The following is a 24,695-nucleotide window of genomic DNA, read 5'->3' as shown; positions in this document are numbered from 1 at the left end:
TTCAATTTTACTCCGACAACAACTTTGTTTTCCACAGCCATGCCTGTTTATATCGGCTTTCTGAATCCTTAGCATGGCAACTAAACCCCAATAATCATTAAGAATCCATTATTCACGAGCCTTGGACAATAACAATGAACTCTAAAAGGCCACGATTCACTAGGGCAATAATTGCAATGCATTAATCGTTATTATGGCAACTTGCCAGGTAGTAGGTGAGTGAATCCATGACGAGAGAAGCTTTGCTTAATGGAAAAGCAACGTGGCTTTTTATTTGAACTATCGATATCCCCACTCGTGCAATTTATTGAGAGATTGACGTTAGGCTGTCAAGTGAACTTAACGATCAAATTGTAAGTTGGTGTCCCAGTCACCCACTCGGAAAGCTGTGATCAGATTTGTTTGGACTTTGGGAAGCTAAATCTCAACCGGAAATGCTGCAGCAACCTTGCAAGTGAGATTGCATCAATTGGTGTGCTTGTATTGAGTGCCGGCTGCTAATGTCTATATACTCTTCTATAGAACTCATTAATCTGCAACTCTATTATGCGTGGCTTATAGCAGCTGTAGGGTCTGCAGAAACCCTCTATCTGCGGGTCATATTCTTCCTACATGCCACTTGTCTCAAATATTTGCAGAATGGCATCCTTTTAATCACAATTTTTTCAGAGTTGCACGACAAATATATCCTATTATCAGCAAAAAAGAACTCCGCTATTCCCATAGCAAACACTCCTTGTGTCGCATACACAGGTAATTATTAGCGAGCACCTATTAAGGCCGATAAGGTTAACAAGAGGGTTTCATGACCAGAACTACGCCTGGTTGCCTTTGTCTCCCCAAGCGATGGTGTTTACACTGCGTACATTGTGCTCATTTAAGGCATAGTCGACCTAGGGAGGCTCGCGAGCGTTTCAGAAAATCACCGCCGACGCTGGCCATGAGCAGTGCACGAACACCCGTGGTCAGATCTGACCTCACCCCTCAAAATCTCCCTGGTGGATTGTCCTCTCGGACGTGTTCAATTTCGTGGCTGACACTCCCCTTATGCTTGAGCTTTGTCAATCTTTCCGTCTAGCGACAATGTCCTGCCTAGCCCCTTGCAGAGGACAAAAGGACATTTCCGCATCCCGGTCTCTTCGTCGCTTTCTGTGTCACTGTTTCTCGGACACGCCACTATGCCGAGATGTTAACTACCTCGCTTGGTATGCCGGCCGTGGGTTTGATTCAGACCCAGATGTCTGTATATTTGGAGTTTGCATGTCTCTCCGTGATCGTGGGATTTTTTTCTGGGGTCCTCTGGGTTTTCCCTCCACATTTAGAATCAATATGCGATTGTAGTATTTGGCTGCTATAAACTTCCACGTGATAAGCTACTTCGTTGAGTTATCATTTGTGACTAGGTTGCTTCTGAAAAAGAGCTCCATAGCACAGTGGGCCTTACCTGGTAAAAAAAGACAAATGTGTTTGAAGCACTTCCGCTTCAAAAACCGCAGCTATCCTTTGAAGACTTATCCACAATTTTTTCACGGATAATAGCCATCGTGCGGAAAATTCGTCTTAATATCCGCCGGTTATTTTTACCCCGCCGATAAAAGGTAACTTACCAAATAACCGAGATCCAATATTTTGGCCCCCCATATCACAGCAGATAAGAGCTCTCCTGCATAAATAATGCACGCGAATTGAAATAAAACAGCCACATCTGCTGCACTGCAACTTCACGTGAGTTGACATCACATTGCATGGTTCAGTGACTTTCTCGTGACAGCTATAACATATATCCAACAGCATCAGTCTTAGAATTGGGTGATATCCATGAGACCTTGTGTGAGTTATCCCATTGGAACGAGGTATTTTTCACCAATTACCTTACTCTCCTGGTCTCTTTAGTTCTCCGCTGGTGAAAAATAAACGTGAAATTGTCTTTGCCAAGCACACAATCCCAGTGCAGCCAGGGAGGTTTAAAATTTTCATAACCAACATTCAATGGTGCTGGTTTATTCAGTTCTCAGTGCCTATTTGAAATATTTAAAAAAAGATGACTGCTTTTGTGTACTTTGACAACGCTGCAGGTAAATGTCAGAGAACCTGTGAGCAACTAGGATTTCTTATTTTAAAGTAAAATATATTCTACGCCAAACTCTATCGTTGTCGGCTGAACCTAACAAAATTGTCAGGCAGAAAATTGTGAGTTGTTGGTTAACTCTTGATATGGCATTACTGGGGCATAGGAAGACATGCAGTCAATGTTGTTGTTGTTGGTTGCTGGAGTAATAGAAAGCACTTCTTCAAAAAAAGTTTGGTTAATGTCCCATTAATTCTCAAACTGTCAGGTACTTCCACCATCGTGCATATTCCAGAAAAATGTTTAATACTTGCCATTTATAGATTGGCACCCATCACTGCATTTTATAAACAAAGGTCCACATTTCAGTCACTCCAGGACTTTGGTATCAATTTCAATCCTGTAGACATGCTGAAATGTAGCATGTTGCACCTAAGCAGAATCCAGGTTAAAGTGTTAGTTGCATCGAGCAGCAATTCATTTGGAGCACATTTCAATGTTGAATTTTAAATGCAAAGATGAATTATGATCGTCGGCCCAAAACATCTAACATTTGTTGCTTGAAAGTTAGTAACATTGCAGATTTTTTAAGCTCACCAATCTTTGCACGTCATTTTATCACAGTACTTTAAACGTGAATAGGCAATGAAAATACTCGAAACGTAGGTGCCCAGGACACTGAACAGGGCCTACACAACTAGATATGTAAAAATCCATGTCATCAAAATGGGTGTACAGATGCAAGCAGACTTATGACTACCTAAATAGCACTTGTGATACCCCAGGCAAACTGTTGGAGTATACTTGAGACAATAATTTTGCCAGTGCCTGCCCTGAGTTAATTCGTGTAAAACTGTTGGGCAAATTGGCTATCAGATTGACATTCAATGCCCTTTCATATCTTTATAAAAAAAAGGCAAAAAAAATCAGTGATGGACGCTTCTCATTAAGTATTGAGACTACAGTGAGGGAAAAAAAGTATTTGATCCCCTGCTGATTTTGTACGTTTTCCCACTGACAAAGAAATTATCAGTCTATAAGTTGTATGGTAGGTTTATTTGAACAGTGAGAGACAGAATAACAACAAAAAAATCCAGAAAAACGCATGTAAAAAATGTTATAAATTGATTTGCATTTTAATGAGGGAAATAAGTATTTGACCCCCTCTCAATCAGAAAGATTTCTGGCTCCCAGTTGTATTTTATACAAGTAACGAGCTGATATTAGGAGCACACTCTTAAAGGGAGTGCTCCTAATCTCAGCTTGTTACCTGTATAAAAGACACCTGTTCACAGAAGCAATCAATCAATCAGATTCCAAACTCTCCACCATGGCCAAGACTAAAGAGCTCTCCAAGGATGTCAGGGACAAGATTGTAGATCTACACAAGGCTGGAATGGGCTACAAGACCATCACCAAGCAGCTTGGTGAGAAGGTGACTACAGTTGGTGTGATTATTCGCAAATGGAACACAAAACAACTGTCAATATCCCTCGGCCTGGGGCTCCATGCAAGATCTCACCTCGTGGAGTTGCAATGATCATGAGAGCGGTGAAGAATCAACCCAGAACTACACGGGAGGATCTTGTCAATGATCTAAAGGCAGCTGGAACCATAGTCACCAAGAAAACAGTTGGTAACACACTACGCCGTGAAGGACTGAAATTCTGCAGCGCCTGCAAGGTCCCCCTGCTCAAGAAAACACATATACATGCCCGTCTGAAGTTTGCCAATGAACATCTGAATGATGCTGAGGACAACTGTGTGAAAGTGTTGTGGTCAGATGAGACCAAAATGGAGCTCTTTGGCATCAACTCAACTCGCCGTGTTTGGAGGCGGAGGAATGCTGCCTATGATCTCAAGAACACCATCCCCACGGTCAAACATGGAGGTGGAAACATTATGCTTTGGGGGTGTTTTTCTGCTAAGGGGACAGGACAACTTCACCGCATCAAAGGGACGGTGGACGGGGTCATGTACCATCAAATCTTGGGTGAGAACCTCCTTCCCTCAGCCAGGGCATTGAAAATGGGTCGTGGATGGGTATTCCAGCATGACAATGACCCAAAACACACGGCCAAGGCAACAAAGGAGTAGCTCAAGAAGAAGCATATTAACGTCCTGGAGTGGTCTAGCCAGTCTCCAGACCTTAATCCCATAGAAAATCTGTGGAGGGAGCTGAAGGTTCGAGTTGCCAAACGTCAGCCTCGAAACCTTAATGACTTGGAGAAGATCTGCAAAGAGTGGGACAAAATCACTCCTGAGATGTGTGCAAACCTGGTGGCCAACTACAAGAAACGTCTGACCTCTGTGATTGCCAACAAGGGTTTTGCCACTAAGTCATGTTTTGCAGAGGGGTCAAATACTTATTTCCCTCATTAAAATGCCAATCAATTTATAACATTTTTGACATGCGTTTTTCTGGATTTCTTTGTTGTTATTCTGTCTCTCACTGTTCAAATAAACCTACCATTAAAATTATAGACTGATCATTTCTTTGTCAGTGGGCAAACGTACAAAATCAGCAGGGGATCAAATACTTTTTTCCCTCACTATAAGTGAGGGCCTGGTGCCAACTGGAGAGGCAGCGACCAGTCTATAAACTTAGGAGATATAATCTGGCTGCGAGGCCCTCACGCCATATTTGCGGTTAACGCTGGCCCACGTGGGTTTTCATTGTCATGTTAATTGCTCCATACAGCGTCTCTGTACAGCGTCTCAAAAACCCTCAGATGCATTACGTAATTAAACGGGGAACTGAAAGTGTAATATGGAAGCAAAATTGAGGCTACAAAACGGTTCATTAAAAAACTTACAAGTGGAGATATTCAGATCTACCGCAGTTTCACATGAAGTGAATAAGTTTGTATACACTTCACTTTATTCTTCTCACAAGACCAAAAAAAAGCACGAGGGCACTGCTCATAACCCTCACAGTACAACATACTTGAAACGCACACAATCCACACCAAATGCAAACTCTTTTTCGACAACGCATACAAAGTTAAGCATTTGTGCAAATGAAAACACCCCCAAACGCGCGCGCGGTTGCACAAGAACAAATGCATGCAAACGATCGGCAAACACATGCACACGTGACACAAGTGAACACACATTTAATCCACAAACATGAACACACATGGATTTGTAACGACGCGAGTGAGTGCGTGAATCAAGTTGATTGGCGAGGGATGCCACATGGTGGGATACTGCGGTATATCCGTCACCCGTCCTCCCCAGGGTGTGGTGGTTAACAACCAGCGAACCTTTCAGTGCATACATTTAAATATCAGCACGTGCCCCTCTCCTGTACACTTCCACAATGGGACAGTAAATGCACAAGCGAAATGTATCCGAATGCTGAAACTAGAAACCTTCGAATTAAAAAAGGCGAAATCACGCAAAGACAAGGCGCATAAGAAAATGGTGGCCAGTAGTATTTACTGGCCACCATTAGCAGCCATTTCAATGTCATTTAACATATAGCCATATATCCAAACTATTGAGGAAATTGCTCCGGAGCTTGGTTTTACACGAGTCTCCAAAACGGTCAACGACTGTGTAAAGTGGAAATAATTTTTGACCGAAATCTTCCTTGTAGTCTGCTAGCCAATGGGGGCTCATGATTGAGTCATTTTATCCATTTGGATAAGTATCATTCTCTAAGAGTAGGCGCACACGCCACGGGGGTTCGGAGGTACGTACTCAAATACTTAGCAAATAATTTAGTACATTTGGCGCTCGCACCCATCTTACAGGGCTGCGCTATGACGAAGGCATTAGGTTTCAGTCTGTAGCAGCTTCACGGTAGAGCGATGTCACTCTGTGTAATTCAAATAAGAATAATTTCCAGGTAATTATCTTAATTTGTAAAATCGGGCCGTGTCGCCGCCACAAAATGGTATTCTATTTTCTAAGGATGTCACGGGATCTTTTATCATCCGCTGTGAAGTAATTTATGGTTGACACACCAGGGCTGTCTTGGCGGATTAAAACCGCGAAACTCTGCAACAAGCGGCACACACTACGCCAGCAGTTCTTAACCTGGGGTGCGAGATGCCCTTTCTGGGGGTGCGAGACATGGCCAGATTGTTTTAGAAAGTATATCTATATACGAATTGAGCACGGGCAGCTAAGTACAACTAAATTTCGATTTAAAGCTTTCGTGACTGCAGGGATTCATCTTCTTGGTTCTTTCAATGTATAAGGTAATATATAGTATCGAAATTGTATAGTGAATATACAGCAGTGTGGTATAGTTGGGTGGGTAGAATAATACAGTGTAATACTACACTGTATTATTCTAAGACATAGGGTAGTGTATAGTAATACAGTATACAATTTAATACTATGTAGTTTATACTTTAGAGTTTTACGTTGTTGCTTAGTTACTGCAGCTACATACTATTAACATTCCTTCCCTTTATTAATGCTACCCCTATCCCCCTCCCTTTGATGCTGCCAATCCTACATAATGCATGGGCATTATGCAGGATTAGCATTTCACAAATAGCACTAATCGCATTTCTGCATTTCACATAAATATGCAAAATTCCTCTTGATATGCAGATTATTTAGTCAATGCGCATTTCCCCCCCCCTCCTCCAACCCAGCTTAAATAGACGCTCCAAGCGTGGTGGTGTTTTCTTTTAGACGCTGTCGCCTCGACAGACCTGTCTTCACCTGAGGACGGCTACTTGTGTTGTGGCCGAAACGTCGTGAGAATTATTTTATTATGTTTTATTTTTATTATTTTATTACTTCCCTTCTACGTGACTTTACCGAAAGAACCAAGAAGATAAGTACAACTACTTTGTTTCATCGAAACTATGTATTTATTAAGCATAATAGATGTTTTTTGGGTTAGATCACATAAATATAAATTTCGTTAAACCCACCACCACCCGACAGAGGCAATTAGTAAACTTTGTCATGTAAACAGAACGTGCCAATTCGTGACTAGTACAACACACCGGTGTGTAGGAGAGCAAATCTACATTTACAATCGGAGTACGACATTTCCCCAGTAATTACAGCTCGCTTCATCAGGTGACAGCCAGATTTGCTCTCCAACACACCAGTGTGCTGTACTAGTAACGAATTGGCCATGTTCTGTCCACGTGACAAACATTACTAATTGGCTGTGTCAGGTGGTAGCTGGTTTAAGGACACATTTTTACTTACGCGATATAACCAAAAAAACCTATATGGATATTGGTCACGAAAGCTTACGTGGTATTTATTAACATTATACATTTTCTTACGATTGAGAACCAAAGGGGTGCAAGGCTGCAGTAAAGGTTGAGAACCACTGCGCAACGTAGAGCCGCGTCACCGCCCCATAATCAATAACACCAATTTGCTGCACATAACTCAACTGGTTGCCATACTGGAGTAAGTCATTTATTCATGCATGCATGGACAGATGTCCCTGCACTAGTTTTAAACAAGACAGCCGAAGCAGACATGCCGCTCAAGCGTAAGTGTGCCAATGTCGAAATGAAAAATGTTCAGGTTGCTGGGATTCGCAACAAATTGCAGGGGCTATGCATGGGAATGCATGGGAACTTCTACATATGTGAAATCAATGACAGTGGGTCAAGTGATTCAAAATCACAAGCAATGCCAAAACAAGCGTTGCCAATAACATTGCAGGCGCCCACCAGCCTGTCCAGTTAAGTACTCTGTATTGGCTAGGCACAAGGTGTGTGCATGACAATTACCCACGATGTTCAGACATCGGCAAGTTGCAATATGCAGATGTCAATGCTGTAGAACACATCTCCCGTGGTGGTGGTACCTGTCCGGGTTTGACCCAGACATGACTGCCACTCAAACAGATTGGCATCTATGCGAGCGTGGCAGTAGCTATTTGTACCAAGAACTAGTGGTACTGTGTTGACCGATATGACTGGATACTCTTTTTGTTAGACCTAGATTAATCTACCATTATAAAGCAAAAATTATACTAGTGGGACTTTCAAGTTGGGACATGGTAGCATAAGAGGTTCAAAGTGCTGAAATGTGGAGCTAATGACAGCGCATACCAAATTCTTTATCTGGCAAGTGGCTAGTGAGACCTTTCAAAGCTGGACACATTAAGGAGAGCCCCTCAACTTATATTGGATGTCTGCAATATTGCAAACATTAAAGGACTGAAAATGTACCTCTTAATGATATTTTTCACGTAGCTACCACCTAGCATTTAATTCACACTTAATTAAGAAAAAATATTTAACATTTTAAATGTAAATCTTGACTTAAAGCTTTCGTGACTACAGGAATTAATATTCTTTGGGTCTTTCGGTAAAGTCACATAGATAGGTTCAAAGAAAATAAAAAACGAAAACTACGACACAAGTGGTGGTCTTCAGAAAACCGCTTGTGTTGCGTTTGAAACGTCGTAGTTTTTTGTTATTTTTTTAAAACTATTTACGTGCCTTTATCGAAAGACCCAAATAATATTTTAAATGTACGTTTAAATTCTTTCACAATGTACGTAGCTGACCATGCTAATCAGAGGTGCGGGGGAAGGACAACAAAACACAAAAAAGCATATGAAAATGTAAAAATGCTTAAAACCATAACTGTAGATTTCGATTTAAAGCTTTCGTGACTGCAGGGATTCATCTTCTTGGTTCTTTCGGTAAAGTCACGTAGAAGGGAAGTAATAAAATAATAAAAAATAAATCATAAAATAATTCTCACGACGTTTCGGCCACAACGCAAGCAGCCGTCCTCAGGTGAAAACCAGGTCTGTCGGGGAGACAGCGTCTGAATGAAACAGTACACGAGCTTGGAGCATATATATAAGCTGGGTTGGAAGGGGGGGAAAGGGCGCTTCGACAAAATAATTTGCATATCAAGAGGAATTTAGCATATTTATGGGAAATGCAGGAATGTGATTAGTACTACATATGCCCGTGCATTATGCAGGACTAGCAGCATCAAAGGGAGGAGATATAGGAAATGCAGGTATGTGAATAGTACTAATTATGCCCGTGCATTATGCAGGATTAGCAGCATCAAAGGGAGGGGATAGGGGTAGCATTAATAAATCCTGCATAATGCACGGGCATAATTAGTACTATTCACATACCTGCATTTCCCATATCCCCTCCCTTTGATGCTGCTAGTCCTGCATAATGCACGGGCATATGTAGTACTAATCACATTCCTGCATTTCCCATAAATATGCTAAATTACTCTTGATATGCAAATTATTTTGTCGAAGCACCCTTTCCCCCCCTTCCAACCCAACTTATATATATGCTCCAAGCTCGTGTGCTGTTTCATTCAGACGCTGTCTCCCCGACAGACCTGGTTTTCACCTGAGGACGGCTGCTTGCGTTGTAGCCGAAACGTCGTGAGAATTATTTTATTATGTTTTATTTGTATTATTTTATTACTTCCCTTCTACGTGACTTTAGCAAAAGAACCAAGATATAACTGTAGAGTTAAGTTCATCACAACTGTAGTCACCACCACCACCGTGTTGCAGAGGTGGATGGCTGAAATTCACAATGTGAAGCTTGATGCATCTTTGTAAAATGAATATCCAAATTAAGAGACATCTAACTTGAGGATGACCCGAGGCATCCAAGGGAATGGATCCACAGACATCCATCTGATGTGGCTTTAGAATTGGTAGTGCGTAAATTAATGTGCCGCTGTATTCATTAAAACGGCGTGAGATAGCTAGTAACATGTTCCCATGTTGACAAGCGCACCTCCAAGTTACTACAAATTAGCATCTGACTTTATGGACTTCATGCCGATCTCGGAGGTTAAGTGAGCAAACAATGATCGAGTCGGGTTTCTTTACATTTCCTAAACATGGGTTTATTCTGGGTTGACTTTCTGGCTTAGTCGAAATTCTGGCAAACCCCAGTCGGCTTTTGAGAGGTATCACTGCACTGTCAGTATGGTTCGGACTTAGAAAGACTATCGGTACAATATTCTTACATTCTCACAGGACAGTAAATGCACCTGTCAATTCTAAGACATGAACTATGTTACCAGGTGGAAATACAAGCTTTCCTTACACTAGCATTATTCCTATGAATTCTCATCTGTTACGTATAACTTCATATACAACACGCATTAAAGACACTCGAGTGCGCACAAGTAATCCACATTCGCCACGAGCACCACCGTATAGCAGAGCCGTAGAAGAAGGCTTCCACAGGGTGGGGACAGGGAGACGGGACGGGCGTGGTAGGAGATCACACCCTACTTTGGTACCAAGAAAACAGAGCAATGTTTAAGTTGACAAAGTTGTTTAATCGACATACGATCCCCGTTTCTTTTCCTTAACAATGAACAAATCCTAAACAAATATAAGATTTCTATCTTTATCAAGCTACTATACATCAATTTCAAAGGGTGTTTGCTCTTTACTAAATTTTAAACTTCACGTGCCTCAGGGCACCATTGTAAACATAAGTCAGTGGTAATGACAAATGTGATTTTATTTGTGCATCATTGCTGATGCAGTCCCTTATTTTTCTGGGCAATTCCATTCAACCCATCAGTAAACCAGATTTCTCCGGGGTAATGTATCTTGGCCATGGTCTGTTTGTCCATAGGATTATGCAATGGAAAACAAAAGGTTAACTGAATGCACAATTGACCAACTGCTAGATATTGCTCATAGTGGCTTCAAGATACCCAAGTAGAACAGTTTTCACTCATCGCGGGATACGTCAGCACACACCTTTCTCACCACACGGTTGAAAATGGCAGCGAAGGTGAGATTACGATTCGCCAAGATTCTGTGTAACGCGCGTGACGTCATTCCACATGCCGCACCCCCGTCATTAATATTCATGAGTGGGTAGATTTTTACACTCGCGCAGGTCGAGCGTAATTGTTTTCGCAAATTCGCTTTAAGTTTGACGTTTCTTTATTGAAAATGAATCTAATAATTCTACGCAGCAACAAAGTAGATTTAGTGTCTTTATTTCTTCATAACTTGAGACAAAAGGTAAGTCTAATTTATGCCTCTACATTATAGTAAAAATAGACATTTCTCGGTGATTTTCCAGATATTGTATCGAATTCCAATTTATTTCAACCCCAGCGACCGAAAGCAGAAGAGAATATATGATCAGCAGTGAATTTGAACAAATTGAAGGTCAAATTTTGATTTAAAGCTTTAGTGACTGCAGGGATTCATATTCTTGGTTCTTTCGGTAGTCACGTAGAAGGGAAACAATAAAAATATAAAACAAATTGAAGGTTACATTTTCTTGGTGGGTTTAACACATGACGATTGCTTGTGTTGCAATCAAAACGTCATGAGCATTTTAATTTTTTCCCTTCTACGTGACTTTACCAAAAGAACCAAACATTGAAGGTCAGTTATATAGTGATATGAAGTGGTGTTTTGAGTTTTGTGCAAGAATCACTGCCATTAATAGTGCTAGAGTGAACTGCAGTGAAGTGTTTTATGCCTTCGTTTTGTGCCAGATTCAATGACATTAAGTGCTGCAGTGAAATGCAGTTAAGCGTTTTAGGACATACTTCTGTGCAAGAGTCACTGCCATTAAACTTACATGAGACGCAATTATAATCTGCTAAATTTTTTCGTAAATATTACAGCTTCCATCCTAGGATGGGCAAACAAGCTAGTTATTTAATATATTGACTTAAAGCTTTTGTAACGGCAGGAATACATATTCTATGGGTCTTTCGGTAAAGCCACGCAGACAGAAAAATAACTATTATATAGAAAAATAACCCTCTCACCTGAAGACGATTGCATGTGTTGCGATCGAAACGTGATATTTTAATTTTTCAATCGACGTGGCTTTACGGAAAGACCTATAGAATATTTAATATATGGTATGGATTTCAATGCTTACCTGTGAAATCTTGGTTAAACTTGACTTGAGAAAATGCTGTTCTTATACTTTGGCACTTGGTTATGTAATGCTCATTCAACTAATTATAAATAATCGAATGTAGGCGTTTTGAAAAGTATATTTATTAATTCTAGATTTGAAGCTTTCGTGACTGCAAGGATTCATACTCTCAGTTCTTTCGGTAAAGTCACGTAGGTAAAAAAATGAAATTAAAATTAATAAAAATAAAATAATAAAATCACGACGTTTCGGAGGCAACACAAGTCTCCGTCACTTGATGCAGCAAATCTGGCTGTGACGGTCCCACCTGATGACGGAGACTTGTGTTGCCCCCGAAACGTCGTGATTTTATTATTAATTTAAATTTAATTTTTTTACCTACGTGACTTTACCGAAAGAACTGAGTATATTTATTAAGTTTGTGATGTACTTTAAACTTTTCTTTCATTGCCAAATGAAACACATTTTCCATGTGGCAAGCTTATTTGTATACCTCACAGGTGATATGATAACCGTGAGTTGTGCGGGGTGTAGTGTTAACAGGCTACAAGGTACAACACCTTTCTTGATAAATTGGTTCTTGAAGTTCTAATCTTCTATGGTTCCATGTAGTTACACATTACGACAGAACCTTATTTACTCTTGGACACTTTCATTCACCAGGTGTTTAGTTTGTCCAAAGCACTGGACACGTAGGCTTGCCCCGTGAGTGGTGCAGAATCCGTACTGCCAGTAGATAACCCGCTCTGGGTCCACCAGTGTTGCACGCGTGCTCCACAGCAGCAGTGCCGTGTCTGCACATTTAACCGGAAGAACTCTGGCAGGAATGCACAGAGGCCACCCTCCCAACAGATATAAAACAAAAAGAGACAAACTCAGCCCCAGAAATTACATTCTCTCTCATGATCCCCACTTTGATCAATGACATTTCAAATTAACTTCCCATGCTGTTCTCTGGGTATGGTGGCTTGGGTCCACGATCCAGCACTTTGGTGGAAAATGGTCGGTAGATGACAGATTTGCAAAAACTCACACAACACACCCAAGCTGTGTGGCCAGAGAAGGCAAGACAAAAATGGTGTTGTGAGCCAATGTTTAAGGATCTTTAGAGTGTTATCCCTTCACATGCTCACGTACACACGGGTTTCCCCCTGCTATTCTGATTTCCTTCAACGTGCAAAATCTTGGTGAAGTTGGCCAATCATCGCTATACAAGACACTTCTTGATAACGTCTTGCGATTCAGAAAGTTTTTACTTGAGGCAGAAACCTACATAAAAGTATACATATTCAATGCAGCATGGGTCTGTGTTCATCTTCAGTGGAAACCCTGACCAAGTGCTGCAAATCCTACTACAGCTGGGGCCAGCCTCTCCTTCTTACAATCAGTCCACTTTACACAAAAAGGACCACATTGCATTGATCCTGGCAGACTTAGACTCGATCTTTGTGATTGGGCACTCCAGCCATTATACTGAAAAATGTGTGAATGCTGCTGGGGTGCTCGGGCGCCAAGAGCATAGAGTTGGTACCCCTGAGACACTGGGTCAATATTTTGTTGGTTTCACCGAGTCGTGATGAAACCAGAAGTCTCAAGTAAACCAAGTTGGTGTCAGTTTGGTCACAAATATCTGTAAAAAATCCAAAAACATTCCATTTGTTTTTCACATCACTTGGGTTTAGGTGTGAGAATTAAAAAAAATCTATTAGAAATGTCATGCTTGTTGCAGGTCACACAAGAGACATGACCCTACAGTGCATTAGAGGTCGGTTGAAGTAACTCGAGCTCTGAAATTGCTTCAGGGGGCCATTCGACTGGACGTGGTGGTCATGCGCTGCTAATGCAGTTCCTCGTGATGGTAAGAAGACAATTGAAATAAAAGGGGAAAGCAACATTCTTCTTAAAACAATTACCCGAGTGTAGATAAAGAGGGCTACTTAAGTTAAATAAAAACATAACACAAATTTGTGTCTTGCACTCCAATGAGTTGAATTGGGTAAAATCTAAACCAGCTGCAACCATTGTCTCTGCCAATTCTTGTGACGAGTGCAAACTTCCAAGTCCCATCCACTGAGAATAACCATCACGCCACTGTCAACCACAACCGAATCTCGTGGTTTTAATAACCTCTAGCCCAAGAGGAAACTAGTGTACACAGCTCAAGTGAATTTTGTTTAAACTGGTAAAGAACTCGACAACGGGATTAATTTGAAAAAGTGGCATGGGAAAGGCCAACCAGAATCTATTATCAATTAGTAAATGGAAACATGGAAATCAATGTCAAATAATTTTGGTGAAAAACCTCGTTTTTAAAAGCGCAGCACCAAAGAAACGCCACACGCAGCAGCAATTTAGAAACCGAATGCTGGTGTAAAGTGTTATAACTATACCGTTACCACAATATGCTGTGTACCAATATCATAAAAACCCCGAGACAGACGCTTGTAGACCACAGGAAACTCAAAGGATCAAGAACCTTTTCGAGTGGGTCCTGTAAAGTTATATTTTTTGCAGGAGGGGGGGCAATGTTGCTCCGAGTCATCCCAATTGAGTGATTTGCAGGCGATTTTTCAGCATAGATTGTGTGGGGTTTTTTATTTGTGGAAGGAAACCCATGCAGAATAGAACACAAACTCCAGACAGTAAAGGCGTCAAGTCGGGAATTGAACCCGGGGGCTTGTTGCTGTGAGGCACAGGTGATCCCACCGCACCACCGTGCCAAACTGCAATAACTAAGACAATAAATGTAATGCAAGGACGAGAACAAAATTATTAACTTCACTCTGTACGGTGTATAGAGCACCTTCGTATACACAGCAGGTCACAAGGCACTGACAGCGCTTTGACTGGAGTTGAGGACGATTTAGCCACCTGAATCAAAACTTTCCAGTGATTTTTGGGGCTTGTATGAATTGGTGGGTTGCTGCCAAATTCTTGCTCGGCCAGCAAGCCACGGCCGATATCGAAAGACATCCCCAAACCCCGCTCATCACCACCTGTCCCGTGGCATACGTGGCAACAGGGAGACATTTTACTGAATTACTTGAATTAACCGATTAGTCTGGTAATTTAACTCATGAAAGTACGGATATATATTTGGGTCTTTCGGTAAAGTCACGTAGGTAGTTTTGAACCTATCTTCCTGCAGTAACTAAAGCTTTAAGTCAATATTTCAGGACAGATATGTTAAGGTTGATTTCTCTTGCTTTAGCTACTTTTATTCTCCACAATGACACTAATGATTGCTTTGTATTACACATTGGAGTTTTGCATCATCGAACTAGGACCCATATTTAAGAGGGCCCATGCCTATAAACATATGACAGTTCAAAAATATTGATTCAAGCAAGTCCGACTGATAAGACGCTGGATGTCAATACTGGTCAGGAATTTGCTTGCGTTGAACCAATTGCTGCCGATATGCGGTCCCAGAAGGCCGTGTCGCCGATAGGATACTTTTTATGTGGATGGTTATATGCAAGAGGCAAAATGCACTATTTTATTTTGGCACTTGATAGATATTCCAGCTAAAGCTGACACTGAAATTTCACACACACAGCTAACAAATATTTATTCAGTGGATCCCAAGAATCTGAATGGGATGACAATCTGCGTGGGAGAGTTATGTGAAATGTTACTTCACAGAGGGACAGAATGTAATTCTCGGGCAGGGTCCTGCCGTGTGCACCTACTATTGGGGTGTTCAGAGATATGCAAGGTGCCTACTCAATCATTAAGGGCTTGGGATTCTCCGCATGGGAGCGGACCATACTCAGGGGAGAATGCGATCCTTACGGAAAACGTCATGTCCACAATCCATCAACAGCAACCTCCACCGACTGATTCTTTATTGCTTGTTCTCAAGTGGTATTCTTATGTAAATTTTTCCATTGAAGCCCAGGATTTGTGATGCCAACACTGTTTCTACAATCAAGTGTAATATAACAAACAATAAATAAGCAAACAATGCCTTTTTCACTTATCGGTCCTTCAACATTAAAATAAAAGTTTTTTTTCCATAATTTCACCAGCACTGGTTCAACAGAAGCAAATTCCAGACCAGTTTCAACATTCAGTGTCTAATCAGCAGTCAGACTTGCTTGATCTTTATTTAACTACAAAATGTGCATCGGCAAGGACCCTCTGTTAGATATGGGTCCTACAAAGATCCGAGACACACTGCTTGCTATTTTATGTTACACCAATGATTGTACAAAACGGTTGGCCATTTAACACGTAGCAGGCTTTTGCAAAATATATTATAGAGGTTTTTGGAATTAGATCGCGAAATTTAAATGTTGTTAAACCCGCCACCACCCGAAACAGCCAATTAATAAGGTTTATGTAAACAAAACGTGCCAATTCGTTACTAGTACTTAAGAAATCACATTTACAAACTGTAAAAGTTGTGGGTTTACTCTCCAAGACGCCAGTGTGCTGTACTAGTAACGAATTGGCACGTTTTGTGTATGACACAAACCTTATCAATTGGCTTTTTCAGGTGGTTTGCGGGTTTAACACATTTATATTTGCGCGATATAACCCAATAACCTCTATTATGGACAGTTGACCATGGCCTAAGTCATTGGTGAATGAATTCTATTCACCTCTCAACCAAGCAGAGAGAAGCCTGTCGCAGCAGGGATGGGTAGGAGTCCAGTGGGCTGTAACACCAATCATCAAAAACCAGTTTATACCAGGTACACAACCTGTTTTGATATCACTGTCACCACCTATTGGACTCTTCCGGTGTTAACTTGAGAAACCTTACCAGAGCTGGTAACCCAGAGGAAGGGGCAGGCCGATCCCTATACGGCCTACTGGCAGGACCGTTCTCCCTAAGGAGGGCATCCTGAGAAGAGATGGTATCCAACCTGTAATGTCTCACAAACGTGCGCAAGGACTCCCCAGGTCACAGGGATGTTGGCAGCCCTAGCTCGAGGTAGAAATCGGCCTGGTGGAATGGGTTCTTAGCCGTCTGTGGGGAGCCTCATCAGCCACCTCATAGCAGCAGGTTATATTCGGTCTTATGGCCATTCTGAGATCCACATCGTGCCCGCCACAATTGCTCAAACGAAAAGCTGTTGGGACTTACACAAGTCGGCCATCCTCTGCAGGTAAACCTAAAATTCCTCGCCACATGAAGAGTGCAATGCTGTGAGATGTAAACGGCAGCACTTGGACGTCGGCATGTGGAACTTTTATTGCAGGTGGAAAGTCCAGGAGGGAGACACCGATATCAGAAATTCTGGACAGGTTTGACAGAGACTCAAAATAAGTCAGGCTTGCTCCCTTTTGAATTGCGAAATGGTCAGTCAAGTGCCCTCTTAGTGTGTTGAACTTCTTTCGCACCATACACAACCAAGCATACTAATCAGAGGTGCGGCGGAAGGACAATAAACTAAACGCAATGCAGTTCTCAAGAAATGTTCTTGATCTAGATTTAATAGTGTATAGCTCCAGTGGTTTCCTAATATCGAAAAGATGCGCATCTGAAAGCACACAAAGCAGCGACCGTCTTTGTTCAGTGGCTCGCCAAAAGCCGCTGCAAGGATGACCGGAGTTCGTGTTACGATTTATGCTCCTTACCGAGACCAGCAAGGTGTTGTGGATCGTTTGTGGCAAGCACTTAGCCTAATGAGTGTAACCTCTGTTAGATATGGATCCAAGAAAGATGTGTATTGTAGGCTGTTTTCTTCTTATATTGTGACACAAATTATTATTTTGTGCAAACTAAAATTATATTCTTACCTTTCAAACATGCCCTTGTAACTCATGAAAACATGTTAAATGCTTAGAAACATAATTCAGCCAGCAACTCCATCATTGATTTTAACATTTTGGATCCCATAACCACTTTTAGGGTCCATGGCTAATTGTGGAGTCTTGGATTTGTAGATGGAAGCATTAGATATCTATACCTCCTTTTAATCCCTAGGAGTTAAAGCCAAATCACTGGTATCAAAGCACATCCTTACACTCTTTTACAGCTCCACTCAAGGTTACTGTAAAAGCAAAATGATAAAACAATGTACGAATACATTTTCACATTTTCTTTGCAGGCCTGTGAGACTGGGAAGTGATACTTTTTTTCGTAAAAAAATTACATTGGGCAACAGTCGTCCGATGGCCCAGTATCCACGCAGCCTACACGATCCACATTATCTTCCTATCACATTCGTACAAACTCGCGTTAATGAGGTTTTCCGAATAACCCAATATTGAACCATTAACATAAACGGAGTGGATAAGTCGGAGTCGCCCATAAGTCTTGGCAAAAATTTCCTATTATATGTGCTTCGGGTAAGGCTGCCGTTGATCAATTTACACAATGTATTTGATCACGTGAGCATGGTAGTTGGATGAGTGGGCACCATGCATAACCGGCGACATGGGTTGCTGCCAAGATATGTTGGGAGCAGCATGGGCATCAGAGGTCAGTGCAGCAACATCCACTGCACTGTACTTGCATGCTCCCCGATTTTCAAAACTCGCATTGACCAACATGGTGACAAAGGGCTGTATACAGATACAACCGTGGCTACAAAATACCACCTTGATGGCAAAGCTACACACAGATGGAATAAACAAAGCATGATGCATATATGATTACGTTTTCCACCTGCTGGTGAGTGTGATGGTGATAACACTGATGGAATAATGGTAAAATTAAAACAATTATTATAGAATAATACTTTCTGGGCGTGTCGTTGTTATGGAACATCTAATGCTCATCCCACTGTCCCAGGGTGTCGCATGAATTCACGTTGTGCTGAGACTGTCACTGTCCGACTGTGCTGAGATGATTGTAGCGATCATCATGTTCATGACAAAATTACGGTGTTGATGAAGATGGTGGTTTGGTGATGTGGATAAACTAACAAGTAAAGCCCACTGAACTATTAGCTCTTTTTCAGAGGCAACCTGGCCACGCATGACAGCCCATCGAGGTGGCTTATATCACCATGTGGGAATTTGTAGTAGCAAAATAATCTAAATGCACATTTCTAAACATGGAGGACAAACTCGAGTTATTCGGGGGAATAAACCACACGACCACAGGAGGAATATATATCTCCAAATTTAGAGGCGTCAGGGTCGGAATCAAACCCATGACCTCCTGTGTGTAAGAACTTCTTTTGCATCATATGTAGCCAACCGTGCTAATACCAGGGGAAAGAAGATAACAGCTCGCCACCACGAGGATAGGTGTGACCCCGCAGACCATCGTCTTGGTAGCAAGAGGTGGCAAATCCAGCCACCCATTGCCAGTGCTTCGGCATACTTGAATCACTGAGAAATTCACTGCTGATAAAAACATGTTTTTGCTCATCGTCTATGCCACTTTCCACTGATTGCTAGTTAAGGGCTATTATGGTTGCTGGTTAGTCCTAACTATCCAACAGTGGACAGTGGCAAAAACAAGAAAAACTATTTTTACCAATGTATAAAACCTTATTTGAACTTAGCAGCTCGGATGAGTAAAATGCATGGGTAAACATAATAGGATCTGTGCCTAATCGGATAAGTTTCCAATGTATATTCTTCTTCTACTGTGCATTAAACAGGTTATAAGGCTGTTCTTGGTAACTGTTTGCGGAATGCCCATAAACACTCACTTTCACTCACGTTAAAATGTGTCCAGTAACACCGGATCAAGAGAAAAATTTGAGTTGGCCCTTGATAAAATCAAAGCATTTGCTCACCAAGAATTTGTATGAGCGGCTCAGTTGAATTTATCAGTTCCAAACAATTTGCAAGTAACAACTTAATTTCAAATGCTGATCGGTGCTTTTTTTAAGCATCAGATACTCTTCAGGGTTTTCTCTAAATAAAATTATACTTATTTTGATACTGAATTTTCCAGTTAAACGTTTTAATGTATAAATCTGCAGCGCTCAACAGAAGAGTAATTTCAACAAATAAGAAATGAAATGCGAGCTATTAAATTTTACATAACACACAAATGTTTTAACTTTGAATGAAGATTCTCAAATGGCCATGCTGTCCCAAGTACACCATCTCATGCCCATTATTTCACTCATTTTAATCTTTTATCCCCTTTTCCTTCTTCAGTATCTTCCAATTTTAGTAGATGTTTTCCCAATATGAATACAGAATTGAATCGAAGGACGTAACATTTAGGGAGCTTCTCCACTGGTCCTACATTCCAAGAGTTGTGGACCCATGACTGAAGTCTTACATCTACCCATCTAGTGACAAGCCCATACTGGCTCCATGTCCTTAACCCATGCATGCTATGGTTAGGCAGGAACACTTATAAAGCATTTAAACAGTTTAAGAAAATGTGAACCCCCATTAGTTAGGCACACTTTCTCAAAGCCTTTCTTGACATCAAGATACACGCGATTTAATCAAACACAACTTAGTTAAGATAGAAAAAAGAATGTTTAATGATAACCTGAAAAATTACTTAACGTACATTCTACACACATTTGCCAAAAAAACACCGTCTAGAGTATTTTATCAAACTACCAAAAAAATAAAAGGGAAAAGACGGATGAAATTAAAACCACTGATGATCAATATTAAGCAGGTCTTCCAACACTAAAACACCGCTCATTTTCAAAAGCAATAAAACGCAGATTTCCATATATGCGCGAAGACTACGTTATTCTCCGGTTGTTTGGCATAGAGTGGAGCTTGCAAATTAGATGGACAGGAGATATAGGATGAGGGGTTGAGCAATGGAACACCAACACCAAAGTCCAAATAATGCACACTGTTAAACAGCGGAACTCACAAAGTGGATTTTTTACTTGATACGATCAAAATGCAAATATTTTTTTCATCACGTTCCTACGTTGGGGCTTGACTTTTTCACATTGGTTTCTGTGGAGTGTGGTTTTTATGCTTCTGTCTGGACTTCAGTGGTGTGCACCATCCCTCTAGGCTCTAGTTCAGACTGCCACAAAGATAACTGTTATCTACTTACGATCGTGTAACATTTAGTTTTTCAAAGTAAACACCAATGTACATTGATAAAAAATTAAACCCCTCGTGTTTACTTGACTTATAAAAGTCATGGTGGTCTACCGTTAAAACAAACCCAACTTTTTTTTAAGTCCCATTTAAGGAGAGAAAAGGCATGGCCTATTTACCGGAAGATGAAACGGGCTGTGTTTTTAATTACTTCTACATTTTCAAACGCCAGCTCAGCTTCTGCAAGAGGTCACGTATTTCGGTCGAGTTAGACACTAAATGGCCAGGAGTGGGGCTTTTGAGAGTTGTTTGAAAGGCAGCTGTGGGGCACCAGAGCCCAGCTGTCTAGTAGCGGCGACGCTTGTTAGGACCTTCATAGTCGCCTCCTCCGTACGAGGAGTAGGCGTTGGCCTCACCCGTGGCCATGAAGGCCCTGTTGCCGGCCGTGCCACGGTTCCCAATGCCAGCCCCCTGCTGCTGCTGTTGCTGCTGTTGCTGCTGTTGCTGCTGTTGCTGCTGCTGCCCATAACGATCAGCATACTGCTGGCCGGCATGCCAACAGGTTTGCATGGTTGTCGCGTTTAAGGGACAGCGAAAGGGGGAAAATATGATCAAATTCGAGATGTTGTGTTTGGTAGGAAATTATAGTTGCAAGCAATTAAAAAATGTAGTGGTGACATTAAAAAGTTTCCAGGACCCCAGGATAACCCACCCCCAAATTTTGATTGTCAGATATATACGTAATAGATATTTTAAAAAATAAATTTATAGTAGTCAATACATTTGTAGGAAAGTTTACAACAATAGTTAAATGTTGAAAATATTAAACAAAAATTATAGTTAAGGTAGTCCGACAATAGTTTCATAGTTGGCGTATAAATGTTCGTATTTCATCGTGAAATACACAATATCGTTCATAAATTGCAATGGAGCAATTTAGTTAAAATTAAATGTTCAGTGAGGGTCGGATGTCCGTACGAGTGTGTGCGTGATAAAGCACACACATTCAGCCGTTACACCGCCAGTCCAGTGGTACCGGGCAGGAGAGGGGAGAGAAACAGGCGTACACAATACACACCGTTAGACTGCAACACCCAGAACCACCTGGCACTAGTGAACAAAAATAAAACAATGCTTCACATGTTAACAGGTGGGGGTTAAAGCAATGTACTGTCCAAAATGAGGACTTTTGGGCAGCACTAAAGTAAAAAATATATATTAAACCCAAATTTATGTTGAATAAGGCTCAAGTGAAGTGGAAAATCAGTAGTCGTAATTGTTTATAGTTGTATGAACCATACGGTTGGGGCGTATCAATACCACTCGACAGCCAAAGTAACCCAAGAAAACCCACGAAAACCCAAGACGTGCACTACTGTTTATAATGAAGACCTGAGCTGTCCGCTCTTCCAAATTTACATACACCATGACACGTCTGCTACTAGAGAAATAAATATGTATGATACCGTGTTTTATTACTACTCCACGTAAGCATGCAGTATGTACGTTTGAAATGTATTTTCTCGGCGTGTTGTATACACGAACCGTTCGTGCCACAGCCGTTTCCAGCGCTCGTATAGAAATAAGCAATGTAAGGCAGTAGCTAAATAATTAACAGCAACCAAATGCAGACATGTTTTACATACTTAAAACTTCACAAGGAAAAAGTCCAAAAATCTGTTCATCGTACAACTTTGAACTCTCATATGAAGTTGTATTCCAATTTCAACCAGATACCCAAAGACGTTAAATGTCAGTTTGTTCAAATGGTAAAACGCTGTCATTTTTAATATCAAGTTAAAAGGTCTTCAGTAACAAAACCCAGAATATCATGGTACTTTGGGCACAAAGCATGATGTATACACCACAGCAAACAGCATGGGATAATCTAATTGAGCACAGCCAACCCTCACTAAACAGCCATCACAGTACAATCCATGGAATAGGCAACTCTTTTAAACTAGTCATTGTATATGCACTTGCACATTGTACAGCTCACATACAATTTCCCTGTACATGGACAGTGGTGATTACCAATATACAATGAAATAATCAACCTTTTTTACGTAAAGAAACTGCATTAAAACAAGGCAGACAATTAATCAAGTCAGCCTCGGACTTTTTTCCCAGTTGTGGCATTTCACAATAAGCATACTAAGCAATGAATGCTTTGACTGAAATGTAAGGATCCTAAATGTCATTTAACTCTTGGGAGTTTTAATTTAACCGAAAAAAAACTCTTTTATAAAGCAGTTGTGATGTTTGAGCCATTATCATTTGGACTCGTAATAAAATCCAGTTTCCCTATTGAGTCTCAAAAACTTCAGTGATGCCTATCCTGTACGTGCATCACATTAAATGAAAATGCTAATACGACTACATAACACAACGTATTAATTACTAACATTCCAATCCCGAGTTTCTCAATCTGTAGGTGAGGTGACCACAGGCAGGTGCTGTCATTTAGCAGGGGGAGAGAGGTCACTGATTCGGATCAACTATAGTGACCTAACGCTCCAAAACCCTGTGCTAATCAGCATTCCTAAAGTCATCAATTTATCATTTTCCAGCTAAGAATTTAGGCAAACACGTGAGAGAGCTCTAAATCCCCCAATGTAGGCGCACAAATTGATTTGCAATAAAACCAATGACATGAGCTGGTGCCATGTGAATAACAGGCACAGACCACAGATTCATATTTAACTCGTGGGAAGGAAAATACTTTATAATTCAGCCGCTTCGCTACATTGGTACATACACGTGCAAGGACAAATTCATTCAAAATGATTAAAGGCTTAAAATTACAATATTTTGCAGACAGAAGGCCATGTGGCCTAATGACCAATGATTGAAGTTCAGATCTCAGAATTTTCGAAAAAAAACATTGGCGTGTCCCCGCATCAGGGCACTTAAGGTGGTGCGCCCCCTACTGTAGCTGAAATGGTCAAGGGATTTCAGAAGCGGTAAAATATCGACCACCCTCAGGAGGCAGCTCTACCACACTTGGTTACATTGCTCCAAGAGCACGCTCAATGGATACCATCATGACGAGACCCGTAGCACAATCTGAGAAAATATATGCATGCCGTAATGATATTCGGACATTTTTAAATGTTTAACTTTATTAATTGAATATTGGCTGTGTCATGGATGTCACCATCTCGTGTCAACAACCAGTTTTACACACAGATAGCAAGCTGCATGTGGTGACAAATCTCCCTCTTGGGTCCCCAGAATTAATTCTTAAAAGATTAATTAAATGTCAAGTTATCCATGTTTAAGTTCCGAAGTTGAGAATCCATTGCATCCATTTAAGGAAAAATATCACCTTCAGGTTGACTCCATATACTTAAATGTATATTGCACTGATGATTTGGATATGCATATATCACACGCTAATAAAGATAAATGTAATTGGCTCTCAGATACAAATGGGATCCCTCAATCCAAGAAAAGCTGTTTTGCCAAAATAATGCACATTTCCCTAATCAAGTATGGTGGTATGTATGGCTGTTCCAAAGCAAATCAATGTCAAATTAAGCCTCACTTTCTCCAGAAACAAAATGTAATATTCCACAAAAAAATGAAGTTAACTGTGTTTTGTACAAAGTTAAACGGTAGTGTACAGTTTAAATAATATTCAGTTATCTACTGTCGACCATCATCTACACTTTAGACTGGAGAAACCCTACATTTCCTGTCAATGTAATCGATTCATTAATTGCAAGGAACCAATCTTCCTGTTAATAACATGCCAGCTTCAGTTACCTAGTGCCAAGTAAAAATGAAAAAAGGTGCACAAGAAATGCATTGTTTAC

The 24,695-nt window shown here is 40.9% G+C and overlaps 1 protein-coding gene across 4 annotated transcripts in view; it reads right to left on the bottom strand.

The window, feature by feature from the left end:
• The window catches only part of LOC133354588 (paraspeckle component 1-like), a 95,026-nt gene that overhangs the window by 38,710 nt on the left and 31,621 nt on the right, over positions 1–24,695 (bottom strand). The window contains exon 9 of one of the 4 annotated variants that reach the window (XM_061571542.1): positions 20,325–21,420. The exons of 2 other annotated variants lie outside the window; for them this stretch is intronic. In XM_061571542.1, coding sequence (XP_061427526.1) covers positions 21,223–21,420 — 198 coding nt within the window. In that variant the 3' untranslated portion in view covers positions 20,325–21,222. Of the gene's footprint in view, positions 1–20,324; positions 21,421–24,695 lie in introns of those variants that run through there. One more of the 4 variants, XM_061571543.1, reaches the window with a different exon arrangement.

Source organism: Lethenteron reissneri, chromosome 48 (assembly GCF_015708825.2).
Source record: "Lethenteron reissneri isolate LAM-NWPU_2019-01 chromosome 48, ASM1570882v1, whole genome shotgun sequence".
In the NCBI taxonomy this organism is placed as follows: domain Eukaryota; kingdom Metazoa; phylum Chordata; class Hyperoartia; order Petromyzontiformes; family Petromyzontidae; genus Lethenteron; species Lethenteron reissneri.
This window is presented reverse-complemented; position numbering and strand designations above follow the sequence as displayed.